This window comes from Oryctolagus cuniculus, chromosome 3 (genome assembly GCF_051225735.1).
Source record: "Oryctolagus cuniculus isolate XC-2025 breed Fujian yellow rabbit chromosome 3, ASM5122573v1, whole genome shotgun sequence".
In the NCBI taxonomy this organism is placed as follows: Eukaryota; Metazoa; Chordata; class Mammalia; order Lagomorpha; family Leporidae; genus Oryctolagus; species Oryctolagus cuniculus.
Window position 1 is genome coordinate 101,910,114 of NC_142869.1, and position 25,347 is coordinate 101,935,460.

A 25,347-nucleotide genomic window follows, 5' to 3' on the forward strand; every position below is an offset into this window, starting at 1 on the left:
AGGGAGGGTAGTTTCCATTTATTTATACCTTCTCTTATCACGTTCTTGACTGCAATTTTCCCTTCCTGTTTCTTCATTTTCCTAATATCATCCCCCAAAGTGCTGTTTACATACTGTTTCTGTGCTCCGAAGTATATTTTATGTTTCTATATTTCCAGAGTAATGGTATAGTGAGAGAAATTCTAAAGGAAACATTATATGCTTGATTCAATATATTATGCTATACATCTTTAATACATTTGATCATTTGAGTGAAGCAAAGTCTCCACCTCTTTTATTTACAGGGAACCTCTATGTTTGTATGCCAATTCATGGGTATAAATTAAACTGTAAAGAAATGTGCTACTCAAGTCCACTATCATAACACCATTTATATTAAAAGAGGGAAGACTAAATTCCATCCATATGTAGAAGTGGCCTACAGAATGTGATTAACACCATGAAATCCTAAGTCAGTTTTTATCCAATATCTGACCATGAATCAATCTATAGTCTGGGAAAAACGATGCAAGCTCTCTTTGTCTCAGTGTTCTGAACCACAAAATTGATTCATAGTAGTACTTCTAGAATTGCTGTGGACATTAAATGAATCAATCTCTGTACAATATTTAGTGTCTTATATCACACAAAATCAAGTGAAGTGGAAGAGGTGATTATTGTTGATTATACTCTTCATTTTAAATTATTGGTGTTGGAGTCTTAGAAGGAACACAAGTTTTGGCAATAAGAAGACCTGAATATGCAAACTTGACTGTTATTAAATTCCTGAAATTCTCAGATACTTCATCTATGAAATAGGAATGATAATAGTGTCCTTAGAGTTTTATGATGACAACTTAAAATAATATAGTAATAAATGTGTAATTTTCACTAGAATACTAGCTTCCTGAGGGTCAGAACTCTGTATTTTATCTGCAGCACACGGAAGGGTATCTAAATGTCAAATGAACACTCAATACGAACTGTGTGAATTAACAAAATTTGAAGTAAATGGGCAAATGATGCAAGAAATAGAAGCTACTCTAATTGTGAAGTAGCCAGTATGAGAGCATGGATGATTAAAAGTTTACCCATTTAGCAAACATAAAATTGGTGAACGATATATTTATTTATTTATTTTTTTTGTAGCTGAAGTTTAAATATTTTGTTGAGGACAGGTTGTGGCACAGTGGATGAAACTTGGATGACTGTAAACCATACTGAGGGCCAGTTTGAACCTGAGCCACTCTGTTTCTGATCCAACTTCCTGCTAATGGATCCAGGGAGGCAACAGGTGACGAGGTCAAATGCCTTGGCTCCAACCACCTACATGGGAGAATTGAACGGATTTCCTGCCTCCCGCCCTCTGCCTGGCCTCTGACTCCTTTGTGCATTTGGGGAGCAAATCAACACATAGACCATCTCTTTCTGTCTCTGTTTGTCTATTGTTCTGCCTTTCAAGTATATGAAAAATAAAAATAAAAAATTAGATGCTTTATTGGAGTTTGCCATTCATTTACAAATACAGTACAAAATTATTTTGGTAATGCTTAAGTGTGTGAATAAGAATACATTTTTTGACATTTGAAATATGCTTTAATTTACATAGCATTTATATATTATGTGATACATAATATCATATGGCATGTTGTATTAGAAGAAAAAGAAAAATTGAAGTGAAGAATCTGTAACCAGGATGGTAGAAGGAAAATATAAATCATAAAATGTCACTGTAGTTTTCAGTTTAAAAAGTAAAGATTACTTGTTTCCCTTAGAAATACTTTGAAAATACAGTGAAATAAATGAGTATTTGATAATAGCTGTTTATTATTATTTAGCAAGATTATTACTTTCCTTCAAAACATCCTTTCATGTTTATAGATAAGAAACTGTGGTGGGCAGACCAAAACTTAGCTCAGCTGGGAACCTGCAACAAAAGAGATGGAAGAAACCCCACGATCCTACGGAATAAGACTTCTGGGGTTGTTCACATGAAAGTGTATGATAAAGAAGCACAGCAAGGTAAGTCACTATAATGAATTTGTGCCTCTTTTTTAATATATAAAATTCTATTTCTTGCATTATTTTTCTCAATTCAACAATAGAAATTTCCCATTCATGCTTCTAATAAATATATTTTAAAAAGAAAAATACAGGTTAAAACTGCAGATGAAATGCTTTGAACATGAGTGCATAATGAACTTTGAAAACATTATCAGAGAATTTGTCAGATTTTCAGGAAGACTTTAAACAATTCTAACTATAAGGATATGATTAAGAAAATTAATCCCCCTTCAAAAAATTATATTGTACATGTACTACATGTACAATATGATTAAGCCCATCAAATGAATGACCTAGTGGGTATCAAATGGACTATGTTGACATAAAGCTTTCATATCCAAAGGAACTACATTGTTTAGCTCTAAACATTTTACTTTTTTGTTTGTTTGTTTTTGCTTGTCTAAGTGGTATACAGTAACATGGAGTGAGAAGAATAACAGACGGCTTACATAGGTGGATTTGTCACATTGCTCAAATGGCCATGGGATTAGAGATGTCAGCCAGTGCAGCCCCACACCTGCTAGGCTTTCATTAGTTTTTGCTTCATGATCCATGACATATATATATATATATATATATATATATATATATATATAATTTCTGTGTTCTACTTTCTCACTTTATCCTCTACTATGAAAATCTTTAGCTTCATAGATATTCCTTCTTCGGAAAATTTTCAGGAAGTTTTTTGGACACTAAGAAAGGGATTTTCATCTGAAGGATTTTGGACATGTAAAGTAAAGCAGAAAAGAGTAGGAAGGATAGAGAACCAAGGGAATCACTATTTCTCACAACAGGTGACAACCATTGAGCCGGCAGAAATTATTTGGCCACCATTTGAGAGCTTTGCCAGCATTTCAAGGACAGAATTGAAGCCATGTCTACTTGCCTTCCCTGTACAGATCATGGGCCATATTTTGGTGTGAAATCCATACAATTCAGTAATGAACAATTTTCTATATCAAAATAAATAGTTTTACTGGTATTCAAGTCATAGGGAACAGATGATGTAACTTAAAGTACTGATTCAATAAATAAAATATCAAGACATTTTAATGCATTTAAATAGAATATATTCGTTAAATATAAAAACAGTACTATTATAAATCTCAGTGAATAATCTAAACTGCAGAGAATATCTCTGAACACAACATTAGAAAATAGGACAGAAGGAGGGAGGGAGGGAGAATGATTGATTTCCTTATAGGACCTTTAAAAAAGCATAGAAACTTCCCAAAATGTGGAGAAGCATACACTTTCTTTGGAACATATAAATTGGTATATTAATTATATTTCTAGAAATAACCCTGATGAAATTTTGGGAGGAAAATTTTAGTTCATTATTGGTGCAATTTGCTCATGATAGTAGGATTTCCCTTATCTTTTAAAGGTAATATCCTATAAGTACAGTTGGGTGTTCTATGCATTGTAACACTGTTACCAAACTTGCAAGAACCTCTAGCACTTACAAATCAATGGTATAATATGACTAAGTTTAAAATGCAGGAAAAATACCATTTATCCTAGAAGAGTTTGCTGATAAAAGCATCTGTATTAAAGACAATCCCATTAACAGAGTCACTGCAGGTAGCTTAAAAGCTTCATTAATATGAAATATGAGCAATTTAGGACTATTTAAGGTGTTAACATTACTACCTCCTTGGATTTCAAAGTACAATTAGCCACTTCATTTATCATTTTTGACACAGATCACTGGAGAGTTGAGACTTCTCGTTACTCAAGTAGACTTTCTAGCTCCTCTGTGATTTGGGGAATGAGGTTTGAACATCAATATCATTACAAAATATTAAGCCATGGTAGTATTTATAACTTTAAAGATAATCACTGCAGAAATAATTATATTTTCCTATTTTTGTGTTTACTAGGAAAACATATTTATTGATAATGACTCATTTTGTTATTACTTTTAGTGTAATCTCCCTATTAATTTCCTCTTAGATACTGAGCAAACACTACATTAAACGTGTTTGTTAATATACAGTGTAATTGTTAATATATTTATTCTTATTTATCAAAATGTATTGCAATATATTTTGCAATTATGTTAAAAATATGCAGTCCCTGAAGGTCAGAAGATTATTTTTCTATTACTTTTCACATATTTTTGATATTATCAAGGCTATAGAAACCCTTGTTCTTTCTTATTTATAACATTTCATTTCTTTCCTAATAGATTTTTTCATTATTTGTTTTTCCAGTTTTTATTTATTATTATTTATTTTTAGAAATAATTTCTAGCATTTTTCATATTTGTAAACATATGTATATGTGCATGTATATATGCACATATATACTATTTTTCTTGAAACCAGGGATATTGGCTGGCGCTGCGGCTCATTAGGCTAATCCTACACTTGCAGCGCCAGCACCCCGAGTTCTAGTCCTGGTTGGGGCTCTGGATTCTGTCCTGGTTGCTTCTCTTCCAGTCCAGCTCTCTGCTGTGGCCTGGGAGTACAGTGGATGATGGCCCAAGTGGTTGGGTCCTGCACCTGCATGGGAGACCAGGAGCAAGTGTCTGGCTCCTGGCTTTGGATTGGCGCAGTGCCTGCTGTAATGGCCACTTCGGGGGTGAACCAATGGAAAAGGAAAACTTTTCTGTCTCTCTCTCACTGTCTAACTCTGCCTGTCAAAAAAAAAAAAAAAAAAGAAAAGCAAAAAAGAAACCAGGGATATTGGTATCATATAAGCTGGGATTCGTGATAAGAATAATATAGTGAGGGCAGAAGTTGATATTATTATGTAGAAGTTATAATTAAGTGAGGATAACATTTATAACTTTTCTCTATGCCAAATATAATATCCTTATTTTTATGCTTTATATTAACTTAAAGATATGAGAGAAAACATCTAGAAATTATCTTCTTGTGACTATATTTTTTAAGATTGATTTATTTGACATGTAGAATTACAGACAAAGGGAGAGAGAGGTCTTCCATCTTTGATCTGCTAATTCACTCTGCAAATGGCTACAATGGCCGGAGCTGGGCCAATCCAAAGCCAGGAGCCAGGAGCTTCTTCTAGGTCTCCTACACGGGAGCAGGGGCCAAGCACTTAGGCCATCTTCTGCTGCTTTCCCAGGTGCATTAGCAGGCAGCTGGATTCATAGTAGAGCAGCCAGAACTTGAACCATTGCCACAGGCAGAGGCTTAACCTACTGCTACAGAGGTTTTGCACTAACTAGCTTTTTAACTTAGCATACTAATCTCTAGTTCCAGCCGGCGCCGCGGCTCACTAGGCTAATCCTCCGCCTTGTGGCACCGGCACACCAGGCTTAGCAGGTAAGGCCGCTGCCTGAAGTGCTGGCATCCTAAATGGGCGTTCGTTCGTATCCTGGCTGCTCTACTTTTGTTTTAGCTCTCTGCTATGGCCTGAGAAAGGAGTAGAAGTTGGCCCCTTCACCCTCATGGGAAACCTGGAGAAAGCTCCTGGCTCCTGGCTTTGGATCAGCTCAGCTCTAGCCATTGTGGCCAACTGGGGAGTAAACCAGCAAATGCAAGAACTGTCTCTCTCTCTGCTTCTCCTTCTCTCTGTGTGTAACTCCGACTTTCAAATAAATAAATACATCTTTTTAAAAAATAAGTTCTTTGCAAGATCATTATTGGGGCAAACAAATTGCTACCAATTTTTTTAGATTTATTATTTGAAAGGCAGAGTTAGAGAGAGAGAGAGAGAGAGAGAGAGAGAGAAATCTTCCGTCTGCTGGTTCACTCTCCAAATCACCACAATGGCTGGGGCTGGGCCAAAGCCAGGTGCCAGGACCTTCCTCTGGGTCTCCCACATGGGTGTATGCCATCTTCTGCTGCTTTCCCAGGCACATTAACAGGGAACTAGATATGAAGTGGAGCAGCTGGGACTTGAACTGGCCCCCATATGGGATTCTGGTGCTGTAGGTGGTGGCTTTACACACTATGCCAAACACTGACATGCTACTAATTTTTTTAAATATTCATTTATTTATTAGAAAGACGGAGTTAAAGAGAAAGGAGGGGGCAAGGGAGAGAGGAAGAGACACAGAGGAGAGAGAGAGATCTTCCATCTGATGGTTTACTTCCCAAAAGGCCACCACAGCTAGGGCTGGTCCAGGCTAAAACCAGGAGATTATTCTGGGTCTTCCACATGGTTGCAGGGGCTGAAGCACTTGGGCCATCTTCTGTTGCTTTCCCAGGTGCATCAGCAAGAAGCTAGATCAGAAGTAGAGCAACCAGGACAGGCACTGGGCATATGGTACTGGGCCCAAAATGGCACTGATTTTGGCATGCCGATTTTCTATCCTGAAGCTCTCTTGAATTCTCTTATCAGTTATAATAGTCACTTAATGGATTCTTATAGTTTCCCTATATATATATAGAATCATGTCATCTACAAACAGAGATAATTTGACTTTCCCATTTCCAACTTGTATATCCTTTATTTTTTTCTGTTAGCTAATGGCTCTGGCTAAACCAGAATTATTTTTTCAATAAGAGCGACAAGAGAAGACATCATGCCTGGTTCCAGATCTTGATGAAAATATTTCCAGCATTTCCCCATTCAATAAAGTGTTGTCTATGGGCTTGTCTTATATAGCCTTTATTATTTTGAGGCATGTTCTTCCTACATATAATTTGCTTAAAATTTTTGTCCTGAAAGGATTTTGTATTTTATCAAATTCTTTCTTTGCACTTACTGAGATAATAATGGCTTTTATCCTTATTCTGTTGGTGTGATATATCATCTTTATAGATTTGAGTATGTTGAATCATCTCTGCATCCATGAGATAAGTCTGACTTGGTCAGGATAGGTGATCTTTCTGACATGTTGTTGAATGTAATTATCAAATATTTTGTTGAGGATTTTTGCATCTTTTTTCATCAAGGATTTTGATCTATAGTTCTCTTTTTTGTTGTCATGGTATCTTTATTTGGTTTTAAAATTAGAGTAATGCTGCCTTCACAGAAGGAATTGAGACGGATGTTCCTCTCTTTAAATTATTTTGAATAGTTGGAGAAGAATTGGTGTTAATTCTTCTTTAACATTTGGTAGAATTCAACAGTGAAGCCATCTGGTCTTGGTTTTCTTTGCTGGAAGACTCTTTATAACTGATTCAGTTTCATCCTTGTTTGTTGTTCTGTTCAGACATTCTTTTTTAATTTTTTAAGGAATACAACTATCATAAGTAATTTTAGGAATATAATTATTCTTCCCATCATATCAGCCCTCCCAGACCTTCTCCCCCTCCTTCTCCTGTTACCATTCTTATTTTCTGTTGGGGTCTTAAACTCGAGGCTGACCCCTGACCAGCAGGATCAGTACAGGCACTCCCCAACAAGGCGAACGGGAGAGGTAAGGTCGACGGGTGATGAACACACCACAGCACCCATGAGTTCTACTGAAGCAGGAACTACTTTATTGAGGAAGTGTACAGGCTTATAAAGCTTATGAAAGACATGTGCAGTAGGGGAGCCAATCAGTGAAAAGGTCATGCAGGCATGGATGGACCAAGCGCAGGGGCATCTTAAGCAAAGTATAGGGATCATGCACTGTCCACGTGTCCAGAACCAAAGTGGACCTATCCCTGCTGGTGGTCTGATTTTACTTAGCTTGACCAAAGCAGCCGCAGACACGCCCCTCGAACATCCACCAGGTGCAATATTGTAATGGAGATTTTAGGCAATGCCCAACAATTTTCCATTAAGATTCTTTTTTTTTTTTTTTTTTTTTTTGACAGGCAGAGTGGACAGTGAGAGAGAGAGAGACAGAGAGAAAGGTCTTCCTTTTGCCATTGGTTCACCCTCCAATGACCGCTGCGGCTGGCGAGCTGCAGCCAGCGCATCACGCTGATCCAAAGCCAGGAGCCAGGTGCTTCTCCTGGTCTCCCATGTGGGTGCAGGGCCCAAGGACTTGGGCCATCCTCCACTGCACTCCCGGGCCATAGCAATGAGCTTTTCTGGAAGAGGGGCAACCGGGACAGAATCTGGTGCCCCGACCAGGACTAGAACCCGGTGTGCCAACACCGCAGGCAGAGGATTAACCTAGTGAGCCACGGCGCCGGCAAGATTCATTTTCAATTAACTTTGTACACACAGTACCAACTCTATATTAAGTAAAAATTTTAACAATTTGCACACTTATACACACACAAAACTGTTTGAGAACTGGTTTTACCATTAACTCTCTTTTTTTCACCTTTTTTTTTTTTTTAGTAAATATAAATTTCCAAAGTACAGTTAATGGATTACAATGGCTTCCCTCCACCCCCATAATTTCCCTCCCACTTGCACCCCTCCCATCTCACGCTCCCTCTCCCATTCCATTCACATCAAGATTCATTTTCAATTATCTTTATATACAGAAGATTGATTTAGTATATATTAAGTAAAGATTTCATCAGTTTGCACCCACACAGAAACACAAAGTGTAAAATACTGTTTGAGTACTAGTTATAACATTACTTCACATTGGACAGCACATTAAGGATAGATCCCACATGAGAACTAAGTACACAGTGACTCCTGTTGTTGACTTAACAATTTGACACTCTTGTTTATGGCGTCAGTAATCTCCCTAGGCTCTAGTCATGAGTTGCCAAGGCTATGGAAGCCTTTAGAGTTCGCCGATTTCGATCTTATTCTGACAGGATCATAATCAAAGTGGAAGTTCTCTCCTCCCTTCAGACAAAGGTACCTCCTTCTTTGATGGCCCCGTTCTTTCCACTGGGGTCTCACTCACAGAGATCTTTCATTTAGTTTTTTTTTTTTTTTTTTCCAGAGTGTCTTAGCTTTCCATACCTAAAATACTCTCATGGGCTCTTCAGCCAGATCTGAATGCCTTAAGGGCTGATTCTGAGGACAGAGTGCTGTTTAGGACATCTGCCATTCTATGAGTCTGCTGTGTATCCTGCTTCCCATGTTGGATCGTTCTCTCTCTTTTTGATTCTATCAGTTAGTATTAGCAGACACTAATCTTGTTTGTGTGATCCCTTTGACTCTTAGACCTATCAGTGTGATCAATTGTGAACTGAAATTGATCACTTGGACTAGTGAGATGGTATTGGTACATGCCACCTTGATGGGATTGAATTGGAATCCCCTGGCACATTTCTAACTCCACCATTTGGGGCAAGTCAGCTTGACCATGTCCCAAATTGTACATCTCCTCCCTCTCTTATTCCCACTCTTATATTTAACAGGGATCACTTTTCAGTTAAAATTTAAACATCTAGGAATAATTGTGTGTTAATTACAGAGTTCAATCAATAGTACTAGAACAAAAAAAAATACTAAAAGGGATAAAGTATTACATTGTACATCAACAGTCAGGACAAGGGCTGATCAAGTCACTGTTTCTCAGTGTCGATTTCACTTCAACAGGTTTCCCCTTTGGTGCGCAGTTAGCTGTCGCCGATCAGGGAGAACATATGGTATTTGTCCCTTGGGACTGGCTTAATTCACTCAGCATAATGTTTTCCAGATCCTAGATCTTGTTGCAAATGACCGGATTTCATCCACAATGAGATTTCACCTCACCCCGATTAGAAAGGCTCACATTCAGAAATCCACCAACAATAGATGCTGGCCAGGATGTGGGGAAAAAGAGATAGTAACCCACTGTTGGTGGGAATGCAAACTGGTCAAGCCACTATGGAAGTCAGTCTGGAGATTCCTCAGAAACCTGAATATAACGCTACCATACAACCCAGCCATACCACTCCTTGGAATTTACCCAAAGGAAATGAAATTGGCAAACAAAAAAGCTGTCTGCACATTAATGCTTATTGCAGCTCAATTCACAATAACTAAGACCTGGAACCAACCCAAATGCCCATCAACAGTAGACTGGATAAAGAAATTATGGGACATGTACTCTATAGAATACTATATAGCAGTCAAAACAAACCATTAACTCTCAATACAACTCATTGAGGACAGAGGTCCTGCATGGGAAGTTAGTGCACAGTGACTCCTGTTGTAAATTTAACAATTAACACTCTGATTTATGACGTCAGTGACCACCCAAGGCTCCCGACATGAGTTGCTTAGGCTATGGAAGCCTTTTGAATCCACAAACCCCATCAGTATTTAGAGAAGTTCACAAGCAATGTGGAAGTTCTCTCCTCCCTTTAGAGAAAAGTACATCCTTCTTTGATGGCCACTTCTTTCCACTGGGGCCTCATTCACAGAGATGCTTCATGTAGGTCATTGTTTGCCACAGTGTCTTGGCTTTCCATGCCTGAAATGCTTTCATGGGCTTTTCAACCAGACCTGGAAGCCTTAAGGGCTGATATTAAGGTCAAAGTGTTACTTAAAGTGATTCAGACATTCTGTGTTAATGATTCAATTTTGCTAAGTTCTGTTTCCATAAATGTATCCATTTCTTCTGGGTTTACCAATTTGTTGGCATATATTTGTTCATAGTACTTCCTAGTGATTCTTCGTATTTCTGTAATATCAGTTATTAATATTTATTAATATTTATTTCTTCAGTTCCCTATTTCTCCTTTCCATGCTGCATTTTTAAAATTTTATTGTTAATTGTCAGTGTCTTTTCAGCATTTCATTCTATCATGGTAGTGAAAACAAATTTATATCTAAACCTGTATCTTTATGGATATAAATGTTAGTGTACATTCACACTATTTCTGTTAAATGCAATATGTGCATAATCAGTATAGAATTATTACAAATCACAAATACTTAGTCATTATTTAAAAATGAGAGATCTAAAATTTCATCTTAATATTATAAGTCATCTTGGGAAAAGGGAGAATGAATCAATTACTCTTCAGTAGTTACATAGATGATTAGGTATAATCCTTTCTTAAGTTCCGGTTCTATAAGATAGAGTTCAGTATTGACCTAACTGTAGCAAAAGGAAAGGAGCAGAGAATGTGGTAGATCTCCTGATGAGAAATCTCCTGGTTGTGAATATTTCATGCTTTGACAGAGTTCATGACAGTTTCGATTGAACAATTAAATCCCATCAGACTACCTTGAGTTCAGAAGATAAGAAATAATGAGCTGCATTGCTATTTTGAATTTCCTATAGAACATTGATATATAGCTTTCATCATACCGTGTAATTTTTACTGGATTTACTGTACTTTGTATCAGAGCTTGAACATCCAGTAAATGGCATTGCATGTCCAAGAATAATAAAAGTATAGTAAAAATGAGAACTTTAATGAACTTTGTGGATAAGACTGTAAATTACTTAACTTCATGCTACCAACACTAATTAACACATTTGGCCTTTCAATGTGGAATCTTTATAGAATGCCTATCTGTGATTATCTAATATTTGTCATTGTTGTTAAACAGGAATAATAAGATTAATGTGTCTGTTAGTTAAAAGACCTATGGGTGTGTTTTTAACATATGTAGGCAGAATTTTATTCCCAGGAATGGGAAAATACCTTTCATTGCTTTAAAAAAAAACATGTGTGTATGTGTATGTGCATACATATCTTTCTCTTAGTGAAATTATCTTTGAATTGATTTAGTTAGAAATATAATTTAATATGTATGTATGTAATTTGTTAATATATTACATTCAAGGAAATAACTATAGAGTGTAAATTTAGAAGCTAAGTAAGATTTCTTGTTTTCTTTTTGTATTAAAATATTTCAACTATCTTTGGTAGTATTCATGACTAATTTTCTTTTCCTTTTTATAACTATGATTCTTTTCATTCATCTCTGTTTACTTCTCTGGAAGGGCAACATTTAACAACAATTTGCTATTTCAAATTATTTGAGAGGATAGAATGTGATACAAATCTATATGAAACAGTTGCATTTAGAAATTGTCATAAATATCTGTTCAAATTATTGATACTGAATAAAGTTTTGTTTTTAATTACTTCTGAGCTTATGTTTTTTTGCTGTCTTTGTATGCAGGTAGCAATTCCTGCCAACTAAACAATGGTGGATGTTCTCAGCTTTGTTTACCAACATCTGAAATTACAAGGACTTGCATGTGTACAGTGGGGTACTATCTCCAAAAGAATCGCATGTCATGTCAAGGTACAAGTTAATGCAAATCCTTAGCTTTGTTGCATTTATTTCAAACATCATTGTATATTATGCAGGTTTTGGCCAACCAAAGTCAACTGAAAATATGAGAAAAAAACCAACATTAACTTGCTATTAGGATAGCAGTATATGATTTATTTGGGTATGTGTAGGACTTAAAATGTAGCTGATAAATTTAAAATATTTTTTTCCTTGTAAAGTTTTTAATTTTAGCAACTGAGGCTTATTGTCACACCTTTAACCAAATCCACTAGAAGTTACCTTTTCTTGAATATTCAAACATTGAAGTAAAAAGCAGTGGCTGATTGACTGGCATCAGTGTACCATTTATATTTCATTATAATTACTATCTTTCAACCATTTTGGAGTAAATGTCACAATGAATGTGCAGTCTTGGATGTACATAACTAAGAAAGAACACTAAAAAACACCTCCTGCGTGAGAACTCTGTCTTCTGATCTCTTGTTTTATAGCATCTAGTTCTATAGGTTTCAAAGAACTTTGGTTTTAGAATGATCTTGTATATCCAGTGATGAGCAGTTAATTTTACCTTAAAATGACCAATCTTATTTGGGAAATTATGTATATATATATGTATATATATATATACACATAATTATATAACTATATATATAAACATTGTTATTTAATTTATTTTAAATCAAATATTCATATGAGACTTAGATATCAGGCACTGTTAAAAGCACCGTGCATGTATTGATTAGTGTAAGTTTCATAACTCTGAAGTAAGTCTCCAGTATTTCCCATTTTCTTGATGAAGAAACTGGGGCATGGAGATATAAAGCAACTTTCAAAGACACATCACTAGGAAATGGTAGAAACATTTAAATCTAGACATACTGGTTTAACAATGAATTATGTACATAAACATTCTGTAATGTATTAGCAATATTCATAAGCATCAACATGGTTTCTGGTAGGGTGCTTATATTTGTGTCTTTATTTAAGGACAATATTCTGATAAAATAAGATATGAATAGCAAATAGCTATTTACCAGCAAAATGGCTGGTAAAACAAGATATGAATAACAAAAATTAAGCACATTTGATATTTTTAGTGGTCAAAAGGATTTAATAAATCTGAATATCTCTTAAGAAATCTGAATGTGTATTAGAAAAATAGCAGTGACAAAAACTGTCTAAAATCAAGTTTATTTTCATATACCAGTGAACAAATGCTTGCATTTTAGGTAAGAGAGATTGAATTTTAGTTTTGAAGGAAGGAGGGCTTACTATAATTATTTACCAAATGGCTTATGAAAGTAATATTCCCATACCTGTAGTAACATCATCAGCTGGGAACTTTTTAGAAATTTAAATGCTCAGACCTCTTGGAATGGGACCCAGTAATGTTTTATGAAATCCTCCAAGAGATTAGGATGCTTATTCAGTTTGAGACCCATGAATTTACTAACCTTTCAACTAGTCAGAAAGTATAGCATACAATTAAAAAAAAAAAGCTAAGAAACATTTTAAATATGCAATAATAAAAATAATATAAATGAAATTATTTTCATTTTAAAATTTTCATTTTGGGATTTCCCTCTAATTTAGGTATAGAATCATTTTTAATGTACTCTGTTCATGAAGGAATAAGAGGAATACCTCTTGAACCAAGTGACAAAATGGATGCTTTGATGCCTATATCTGGAACTTCATTTGCTGTGGGAATAGATTTCCATGCAGGTAAATTGCTTTTTTTTTCATAACTTATGTATGAAGTATTCACTTGGCTTATTAAATAAGGTGGAAATATAACCCTTCTTTCTGTACTTTGATAGTCAAGATGAGAAATAGGGAAACAAATTAGAGATGGATTTTTAAACCTATTACAAAATGTTCTAAATCAATAATTTTTATTAAGTTTAGACTTTGAATTGCAGGTGTGTTAACATGCCATGGCTAGCATTTGGTTTCTTCATTTTTCTTTTTTAAGGTGATTGTCTATTTTTATCTAGTTGTAGAAATATATGAAATATTCTGACCTACTATGTACTTGAAACATAATATTGCTTGAAATACATTCAGGGTATGAATATTCTAATATAGACAGTGCAAATTAAATCCAAACAATGGAAAAATTATATATGTTAAGGTGTTTTCAAAATTATTTTAATAGAGTGTGTTTAATTTTGGAGAAAGATTTTTCCTCTCCTGTATTTTAGCACACAAAGGCAAGTTGGACACTAACATTTTGTGTGGCTAATGTAAATGAATAATTGGGAGCTAACTGTAGACATTGCTGCATTTATTGAAGTAAATAAATTTCTCCATGCTAATTGAAAAATTCAGGCATAACCCAAATATGAAGTATACAGATCTAATATTCACATTTATTATTCTATATTTGAGGAATTAAACTTATCAGAAAAAAAACTCTTTGCTTCTAATCTTAACTATATGTTTTTTAAGTTAATGTTTTGGTATTCAACAGTTACTTGAATGCTCCCAGTGTTTTTTTTTACTTTTATTTTTAAAACTGACTTTTATCTAAGTTTAAAATGCAAATAACTCTTTGATTTATAATATTAAAAAAAAGAATCCTTACATTATTAAAATAAATCCTTAAGTAACAGCATGTGGGCTTCTGTTAGTAAGTATATTTTACCTCCAACACTAACATCTTATTAAAAATCATGTGCTAATAAAATTCTTGGCTAAAATTATTGACTTACTGGGGATCTTCACAAATAGTTGAAAAATAACCTAAGCACATTATTTTGCAATAATTCTCACAATTTTAAAGGGTATTACTCAAAAGGAGTACAGATAAAAATTACATTTTATTGATAATGTGTTAATTTTATCAAAGTAACTGTGATTTTTGATCAAACATTGGTCAAACCTCATTATTCATGAAAGGCTTATTACTCGACAATAACAATCTCCCCTGCCTGTTAGGTAAATGCATGTCATTCTTTACAGTTTTATTTTATAGGATTTAACACATGCAACACTAAAAAAAACAAAACAAAACAAAACAAAACAAAACAAAACAAAACTTTAACTTTTCAAAATATTTTACATATATGTGTTTTTATTTTTACTAAGGATATAATCCTTTGTTTACATGGTAACATGTATTTGACTCTTTTCTAAGATTCTATAATGGTTTTTCAAAGTATTTGATAAATTTCCATGAGGTAGAAATACTGAAATAAATTTTTTGTTCCAAATATCCTGATAAGTAAATATGCTTCCTTAAGAGAAAGCTACTTATTGATAAGATAAATTCACTCTCTGAACATTTATATTGTTGTTTCATTTCATATTGTTAAGTTTCATATAGTAATCCATGTTTGAAACTGATTTTATTTGCAAAGAATGTCACTCTTTCAAAATGTCCCCAAATTATTAATATCATAAATTAATTTTTTAATCTAAGATGATATTTGTGAGTAAAATTTACTTCCTTTGGTTAGAATTTTATGATCATATTGTACCTACTGTATTTTAAAATTATATTCTTAGAGTTGGTGCTGCGGCTCACTAGGCTAATCCTCCACCTGCGGTGCCAGCACCCCGTGTTCTAGTCCCGGTCGGGGCGCCGGATTCTAGTCCCGGTTGCCCCTCTTCCAGGCCAGCTCTCTGCTGTGGCCAGGAAGGCAGTGGAGGATGGCCCAAGTGCTTGGGCCCTGCACCCGCATGGGAAACCATTAAGAAGCACCTGGCTCCTGGCTTCAGATCAGCATGGTGCGCTGGCCATAGCAGCCTCTTGGGGGGGTAAACCAACAGAAAAAGGAAGACTTTTCTCTCTCTCTCTCACTGTCTAACTCTGCCTGTCAAAAAATTATATTCTTAGAGAGAAATTATATTTCAAAAGTTCATTCCCTCTTTTCAATATAAAGCATGTTGGCATATGAGATAATCATTATTTAGAATGTAGAAGAATTTACTAAAATTCTGACTGTTAATCAGAAAAGAGCAATGCTATACTTAATTTGAACCCAGGAGGGTTAGAGATACAGAGAACATTAAAAAAATACACTAGGGAGGATTCTGCGTTTAGTAACAGACAATTTGGATTCTAATGCTGGCTCAGCTATCTACTAGCTCTATGACTTTGGGCAAGTTACCTAATTTTTCTTTTTTGGTTTTAAAGGCAGAATAACAGAGAGAGGGAGATAAATAATTTTTCTAGCTGTTAATGCACTCCCTAAATGGTCACATCAGCTGGACATGGGCTGGGCTGAAGCCAGGAGCCAGGAATTTCATCCTGGTCTCCCACTTGGGTGGCAGTGGTCCATGTACATGGACATTCATCTGCTATTTCCTATGGGACTAGATGAGAAATCAGGTAGCTAGGATTCCATCCTACATTCTTGTTTTTTTTTTTTTTTTGTTTTTTTTTGTTTTTTTTTGACAGGCAGAGTTAGACAGAGAGAGAGAGACAGAGAGGAAGGTCTTCCTTCCGTTGGTTCACCCCCCAAATGGCCACCATGGCTGGCACACTGTGGCAATCTGAAGCCAGGAGCCAGGTGCTTCCTCCTGGTTTCCCATGTGGATGTAGGGCCCAAGCATTTGGGCCATCCTCCACTGCCCTCCCGGGCCACAGTAGAGAGCTGGACTGGAAAAAGAGCAACCAGGACAGAACTGGCGCCCCAACCAGGACTAGAAAATGGGGTGCTGGTGCCACAGGTGGAGGATTAGCCTAGTGAGCCACAGTGCCGGTCCCCCATTCTACATTCTTAACATAGGAAACCCGTGTCCCCAGGAGGAGGCTTAACCCACCATGACACAATTTTTCTGAGGCAATTTTCTTAATTTTTTCTGAGTAAAGGTATATTTACATCAAAATATGCATATGTTTTATAGTTGCTTAGCACATATTCATGTTCAGTGGGAAGTATATCAAATAAATGGAAAATAATTTTATTGTAAAAATTATATTTTATCAGCCCTTGTCCTGACTGTTGATGTACAACTTAATACTTTATCCCTTTTAGTATTTTTTGGCCTACTTAATACTATTGGTTGAAGTCTGTAAGTAACACACAATTATTCTTAGGTGTTTAAATTTAACTGAAAAGTGATCTCTGTTAAATATAAGAGTGGGAATAAGAGAGGGAAGAGTTGTACAATTTGGGACATGGTCAAGATGACTTGCCCCAAATGGTGGAGTTAGAAATGTGTCAGGGGATTCCAATTCAATCCCATCAAGGTGGCATGTACCAATGCCATCTCACTAGTCCAAGTGATGAGTTTCAGTTCACAATTGATCACACTGATAGGATTGAGTCAAAGGGATCACATAAACAAGACTAGTTACTGCTAATACTAACTGATAGAATTAAAAAGGAGAGAATGATCCAACATGGGAAGCAGGATACACAGCAGACTCATAGAATGGCAGATGTCCTAAACAGCATTCTGGCCTCAGAACCAGCCCTTAATGCATTCGGATCTGGCTGAAGAGCCCATGAGAGTATTTTAGGCATGGAAAGCCAAGACACAGTGGTGAAAAATGTTCTACATGAAAGATCTCTGTGAGTGAGACCCCAGTGGAAAGAAATGGCCTTCAAGAAGGAGGTACCTTTGTCTGAAGGGAGGAGAGAACTTCCACTTTGATTACGGCCTTGTCTAAATAAGGTCAGAGTTTTTGAACTCGAGAGGCTTCCATATCCTTGGCAGCTCATGACAAGAGCCTAGGGTGATTACTGATGCCATAAATAACAATATCAATTATTAAACCAACAACAGGAGTCACTGTGCACTTGCTTCCTGTGTAGGACCTCTGTTCTTAATGTGTTGTGCTATGAGAATTAATGGTAAAACTTGTCTTCAAACAGTAATTTATACTTTGTATATCTGTGTGAGTGTAAACTGTTGAAATCTTTACTTAGTATAGAGTTGATCTTCTGTATATAAAGATAATTAAAAATGAATCTTAATGATGAATGGGATGGGAGCGGGAGTAGGAGGTGGGATGGGAGTGGAGGTAGTAGGGCAGATATGGGGGGAAGAACTGCTATAATCCAAATGTTGTTCATATGAAATTTATATTTCTTAAATAAAGGCTTTCTAATAAAAAAGAAATTATCATATATGGCATATATTTATAGATATAAGTATATATTTCTACATATGTAAAATTTATTTTTGAGTGTTTTATTAAAATAATATAGGTAAGCAGATACTTGGTTAGTGAACATAATGCCAACTGTCTCTGTTCCATTATGTTTTGCCTAATGCATATATAGCAGTAGTGATGTTATAATGAAATTAAAATAGTACTTTAAAATTTCTATAAAAGCTCTAAGGTAAGTCATGAACTTTATTTAAGAATGGGAGTACAACATGAGTTAGACAAATTTAAAGTTGAATTCCTCCTTAGGTTATTTTGGTGGTAGATTTGATCACACCACTGTGTACCTGTCTGATTTTCTTTTTCTCAAACATGAGGTAATATTGCTTATCCCTTCATATCTGTTACGCTTAAAGCTCAATAAATGATATAACATTTTCAGATGATGACAGATATTAGGGTGCACTTTCCCCTGATTCTAGAGAAACAACAGCCATCATAATAAAGCAATGGATTGGAGGAGGATCATTTAAGTAAAAGTATCATAATTTATAATTTTACAGGTATAAATATGTTTTTAAACCATGTGCATTTACAGATTAGCAATTGTGATTCTTGATGAGTTTGGTCTTATAAACCACAGATTTTTTTCCACTATACAAAGTAATTCAGGACACCATCCACCTAAGAAAGAGGGCCCTGCGGCTGGATATGAAATGTTCAAAGCATTTTTTACTCTTCACTGGAAAAATCTCATTGCACTGGAAAAAAAAATATTGTGCTTTGAAAATCCTTGCCTGCTGGGCGGTATGCATTAGATACATCAAAGGATACAATTCAGTTAGCAGGCAACTTTCAAAATAAAGCCTGTCACCTGACTTTGTTGTGTGGTCTTCAGTAAGTAATGTTCTATTCATTCCCCACCTCCCCCTGGGGGTATTTTGACTTTTTGATAGTTATAAAACAATAATGTTTTATTTGAAAAAAGGGAACTCGGAGAATATGAGAATATTGATCTGAAGATTTCTAGCTTATTTTATTTTAAAACTATTTTGTATTTTTTGTTCAAATATGTGTCTACCAACTCAGTGCAACATATGCTGATTAATGTCTACTGGTTATAGAATGTCATAGCTAGCTTACTGTGGAGGATAAAGATGAACAGGATTAAGGACTATCACTGGGAATATCACTGTTTGTCATTCATTAAGGGAAATATTTTCATACCTTTTGTACACCAACACATTGTCTGTCTCTGACAATAAAAGCATGAAAGGACCATGCCGTCACACAGTCCTCTCCATCCCAAGCACCCCAGTTTTGCTTTTCTGAAGATTCAGTTACCTACAAGTCAACCGCAGCATGAGAACTATTAAGTGGACAATTTCACAAGTAAACAAAGTATACATTTTAATTCTATGCCATTTGAGTAGTGAGATGAAACCTCACACCACCGGGTTCTGTATTGTCTAGATGAGAATCGTCCTTTTGTCTGACCTGTGCAGACTCTAAATGCCACCTGCCCCTTAGTCACTTGATATCTGTCTCAGTAATCAACTCACCAGTTGTGACAAGTCTATTGCTCTGTTGTGAGATGTTGAAGGTAGGGTTTGGCTTTATGTGTATATATAAGGGAGATTATAGGTACTTTGAACTTTCTGATCAATGTTGCTATGAATATAGAACTGCTCTAAACGTTAATGTCTATGTGAAAAACACCAAAGGACAATATTTGATAAAATATTATTACCACATTTAAACAGAAAATTTTACCTGTTTAAATGAAAGAAACTTTCCATAATATTCCCACAGTATTTACATATACAGTGTCTTTCAATGTTAGTACCAGAAGAGCCAATGAATACCCCTTGATGAATTCCCACAGGTTACCAGAACTGTGAGAGATCAAGGGACAATATTGTAATGGAATATCTGTTCCCAGTGCTTTCCGCTATGCCAACTTTCATTTGTCATCACTGAAACAAAATTTTCTTTAGTCTATTTCTGGCATTACTTGATGAGGCAACATTGTATTGCTACAAATGTGTGCTGGATAGAACCATCTATTATTTTGATGTATATAGTGGATCATGTGACTTTTAAACCAGTTAATAATTGAAGCAGGTAACACCTAAGTGAGTGTCTTTTTCTCTATGCCTGGAGGCTTGTAAAAACAGCTATTTACAAAATTTCCTAGTAACCACTTGTCATAAACCCAGGCCATAGAAGAATTATAGAATGAGTTCTTTTTATGTCAGCAATGGAAATGGCTTAAGAAATATAATATTGTTACTCTGGGACATTTTTTCAATTTTCTAAAAAGCATTTCCTTGTCTACAACCTGGATTTTTAGGGTAGTTCAATTTATTCTCATATTTGTGACAGTGGACCAAAACTACTCTGAGGCATCATTGCAAACTTGCTCCAAGAATATATTTTTAAATCATGTGAACAGTTTCATGTGTTTGTGGATAGTCAAATTCAGTAGATATTTGAAGATGTAAAATACTAATATCAGAAAACAAACACTTTTCGATATTACCCAAAACATAAATATCACAACTTATATAGCATAAGGACTTATATGTAAAAAAATGATTGGAAGTACCTCAATTCCTATTTGGATAATATCTAAAGATAAAATAATAATAACAACAATTGTAATAACAATAATAATGATTCTGTCAAGCATCTGAATTCTTCTACAGGTTCCCAGAAATTCATAAGCTCCAAAAAATACATAATGATGTCCTACTAAGAGTAAAATATTACAAATCTATATATTATTTTCCATGCTATTTAGGACATTGCTTACACAAATTCCATGCAATATTTTTTACTTTCTCAGTCAGCACTCTTCATGAAAGAGAAAGATTCCATTGTCACTGTATAGAAATTAATATGAAACACATCCAATGTGCATTTGAGACACTTTGTTTTTTCCCTTGGTTAAGTCACTCTGTGATCCCACATGCCCTTTAGCCTCTCAGGACAATTTTCAGTAGAGCCACATTCCTAACTGCTTCCTGATATTTTCATCTACTTCCTGTTCATCAAAGCTGTGTTTTCAAGAAATCCACTCTCAGAAGCCACTTGTTCACAGTAAATATGAATAGTGTCTGAGAACTTGATGAGATTTCTTGCCAAATTTGTTTGAACAGATCACAAAATCTTAACCCACTGCTGACAGTTCAATTAAAACACTAACGATATGTAAAGAGAGTATTTTAATGAATAGATAAGTCTCTTTGTATATTTTCAAATTACTCATATTTTCACTGTTGGAAAAATCCATAGACACCTGTTCCTTCCCAGAAACCCAGGCCTGGCTAGGGTGGTAGGTCAAATGAAAACATGCTATGTCCTTCAGGTTAAATACTGGTGCCTCTGAGTGTCTGTAAGTGTAACTTGAATCTTGAGAAAGTGATTTTTCTTCTATTTATTTTAAAAACAAGGATTTATTAGTTTATTTGTCTTTTTGACACCCTTTTCTTAGAAAAAAATAAAGGTATCGTTCAGCTTCTGAGATCATTGGCCATTTGTTTTTCACCAAGTAGACAATTTTCTAGCTAATAGATAAAAGGGGAAGTTACTTCTTCAAGTCTGATCATCACCAAGGGATCTTTAATCCAATTTTATCATTTTTACACAAGTATAATAGTAGTGAGTAGATCCTTTTGAACCTTAAAAGAAAAAAAATTGGTTCTGAGTTCTTTAGTATTTTTACATGAGGGATATAGCAATAATTAAAAAAAATCCTGCAAGTGGAAGTAAATACGAGAGGATTAGGAAGAGGAGGGTTTGGAAAAGGAATAAATTAAAATAATGAAGATTCCTTAATATTTACTAATACTATATTATGGGAGTAAAATTAGGAAGTTTTGTGTATTTATGTAATTTAGTTCATCAAAACAATCTTTTGAGGATGAAGAATGAAGAAACTGAAGAACAATGAAGAAACTGGGTTTGGAGATGAGATATGGATGTAGAGCAGAGCTGGTTGATTTGAGATGCTAAAAATTAAATTCTGCACTCATCGGCTTTAATCAAAGAAACAAAAGTAGCAAATGCTCGCAAGGATGCAGAGAAGGGGAACCTTATATACTGTTGAAGGGAATGTAAGTTAGTACAGTTATTATGAATACAGTATGGAAATTACTAAGAGAAAACCCAGAAATAGAACTACTAAACAGTTCAGGTATTACACTTCTGGGTATATATCCAGTGGAAATGAAATTAGTGTGTCAAAGAGATATCTATGCTTACATGCTTATTGCTGCACTACTCACATTCGTTAAGATACAAAATCAAACTAGGTGTCCACTGATGGATCAATGGGTAAAGAATAGTGAATATAAATAATCTCTCCCTACACCTCTCTCTCTCTCCCTCTCTCTCTCTCTCTCATTCGGAGGGAGAGTGGTGATAGAGGGGTGGGGAAATGAAGGTTAATGATACAACAATACATTTGATTAGGATAAATGGTTTCCAACATTCTATACCACAGTAGGATAATTATGGTTGACAACTTGAATATTTCAAAGAAGGAAATACAAAGAATTTTGAATGTCCCAACATAAAGTAATGATAAATATCTGACATGATAGATATCTCAATAACCCTGACCTGATCATTACACATTGCTACATGTATTGAAATGTCACATTGTACCACATAAATACATACATTAATATGTATGTTTATAATTAAATATCACAGAAAAATAAGTAAATTCTTACTTTAAAATTTGATTTTAAGCTTTTGTACCTAAGATTCATAGGAAGCATGAATTGAATAACCAATATGAATATTCAGTATCAGATCCCTGAATGTTTCTTAATAAGAATTTCACCCTATTATAATTATGATTGGGAAAGATAATTGGCAGGCAATATCAGTGCTCAGGTTTCGGTGGAACGGTGAGCCTATGATCTCCAAGCATAGGGCTCCCCATACCAAACAGAGGGACAGAAGTATAATGGCACAGCTGCTCTGAGAGGAGAGTTAGGAAGATCATCATCATGATCACTAGCATCATACTCTTGGTCATGGTCATGGAAAAGAGGAGGAAAAAGAGAAGAGAGAAAAATCACTTGTCCTACTTTGTTTGTATTACTTATCTATAACTGTGTAACAAATCACCAAAACAGGGCAACTTCACAAGCACTTACTGCCTTGTAGTTTCTGTTTGTCTTCTGCTTCAAGGCTCTCCTGAGGTTGTGGTCACCTTGGCCAGAGTGAGGGCCTGATCAGAAGACTCAGTTGGAGACCTCCTTCCAAACTCACTCATGTGGTGAATGGCAGGATCCAGTTCCTTGCATTCTAACTGGGGTTCATAGCTCCTCACGGCCTACTGATGGTAGCCTCTTGTCAGATGGGCTTGTCTATGGAGAAGCACACAATGTAACCATAGGCTTCTCTTAGTATTAGTGAATAAGTGCTAGAGAGGAAGCATATATAAAATAGTGTCAGAACTTTGGTAGCCTAATCATAGATATTCATCTGCTTTTGATATAGTCTATTGGAAGCAAATAAATAGATCCAGTCCCTATTCAAGGAAGAGATTAGAGAATTAAGTGAATCTAGGTGGCAAGGATCATTGAGGGCCACAGTTGAGGCTCCCTGTGACAATATAGTAGATGTTTTATGTATTTTATCCCAACACATTGTATACAAAGCATTGAGATCTTGTTGCTGGTTTGGATTATCAATGATGTTCTTATAAGGACAGTTTCTGTATTTTGTCTTAAATCAGATGAGAATGAATTTTTATTGTGAAATGTCAAGACTATAGACTCTATCGCCTTTTTGCCCCAAATTGATAGTCTTGGACACCTATAGAATTCTTTGCAACAAAAATTAAAAATAAAATATAATATAAAAATAAAATTAAAATAATATAAAAAGTATAAAAATATAAAATAAAAATAAAATATTTGTGTTTATTTATTATTATGTTTTTTATCATTTATTTAATATTATATGCATAATATGAAATATTTCACAAATGCAGTGAAACAAAAGTGGGATTTGCACTTGCTTGTGTATCCTTCAAACCATGGCTTTCTCCATACTACCAGACTAGAGTATGACAAGAATAAGGATATATTTCAGAAATATCCAAGAAAGAATGGCTATTGAACAGCAAGATAAATGAAAATATGGTATATACAGCAAAGGCTCAGAAGTATCTGACTTCATTTCATGTTTGAGTTTTAGAAATCCAGGCTAGTCATGGGAGCCATCATACAGCATTTGAGATGCTCACATCCCACATTAGCATGCTATTGCTGTTGTGAGTCCCAGGTACCCTGCTTCCAGTCCTACCAGGGGCAGGGAGAGGGGGAGGGTAGCAGATGATGGCTCAGGTGCTTGGATCCCTGCCATCTATGTGGGAGACCTGGATTGAGTTCAGGATTTCTGGCTTTGGCTTGACCCAACTCTAACTTTTGTGGGCATATGCAGAATGAACTAACAGATGGAATATTCCCATTCACACACACACTCTCTCTCTCTCTCTCCTTCCTCCTCCCTCTCTTCCTCCCCCTCTCCCTCCTCCTCTCCCTCCCTGCTCCCCTCCCTCTCTCTTCCTCTATCTCTGCCTTCAAAATATATAGAAGATAACTAAACATTACAAAATTTAAAAATGTCAGGCTATGGAGGTAGAGTAATCAGAGTAATGAAAATCTGACATTGTAGATCTGTGTCATTAACTGGGGACCATTATGAAACCCAAAATATCTTAAGCAGTTTCTGGAAGCATTGTTGCTTGTCACAACTGGAGGAGTACATGTTAGCCTCTATAGGATAGAGGCCAGAGGTGCTGCCCAGCAATGCACAGGACAGTTTCTTAACAACAAAACATTAATCATCCTGAGATACTAATAGCATCAGATTGAGAAACATGGATCAGGGCAAAAATTGAACATATATTGCAGGTTATTCTGTTATCTACCTATCTACCTGTGGCTTAGAATCACTATTTTTGCAGTAACAAACCCAAATGTCATTTTTTTAGATTACTATTTTTTGTCTTGGATATCTAATTCATTAGTGCCTAGCTTCTCATCCACCACCACTCTGCGATTTTCATGTAATGTCTTTTTCCATCCAGGATATGTTTGTCTTCCAAGGTGAAGTGATTCTCTTGTTAGAAATATGTAATGGGTATGAGAGTTTTTTCTCTGTTTTTAAAATGTTGAATTAACATAAAATATCTGAATTTT

At 35.4% G+C, this 25,347-nt stretch overlaps 1 protein-coding gene across 4 annotated transcripts in view; it reads left to right on the forward strand.

Moving 5' to 3' along the window:
- LRP1B (LDL receptor related protein 1B) overlaps positions 1 to 25,347 on the forward strand; it is a 2,138,546-nt gene that overhangs the window by 1,495,929 nt on the left and 617,270 nt on the right. For all 4 annotated transcript variants that reach the window (XM_051849573.3, XM_070071546.2, XM_002712121.6 and 1 more), the window contains exons 33-35: positions 1,861 to 2,001; positions 11,941 to 12,066; positions 13,651 to 13,782. In XM_051849573.3, coding sequence (XP_051705533.3) covers positions 1,861 to 2,001; positions 11,941 to 12,066; positions 13,651 to 13,782 — 399 coding nt within the window. The remainder of the gene's footprint in view (positions 1 to 1,860; positions 2,002 to 11,940; positions 12,067 to 13,650; positions 13,783 to 25,347) is intronic.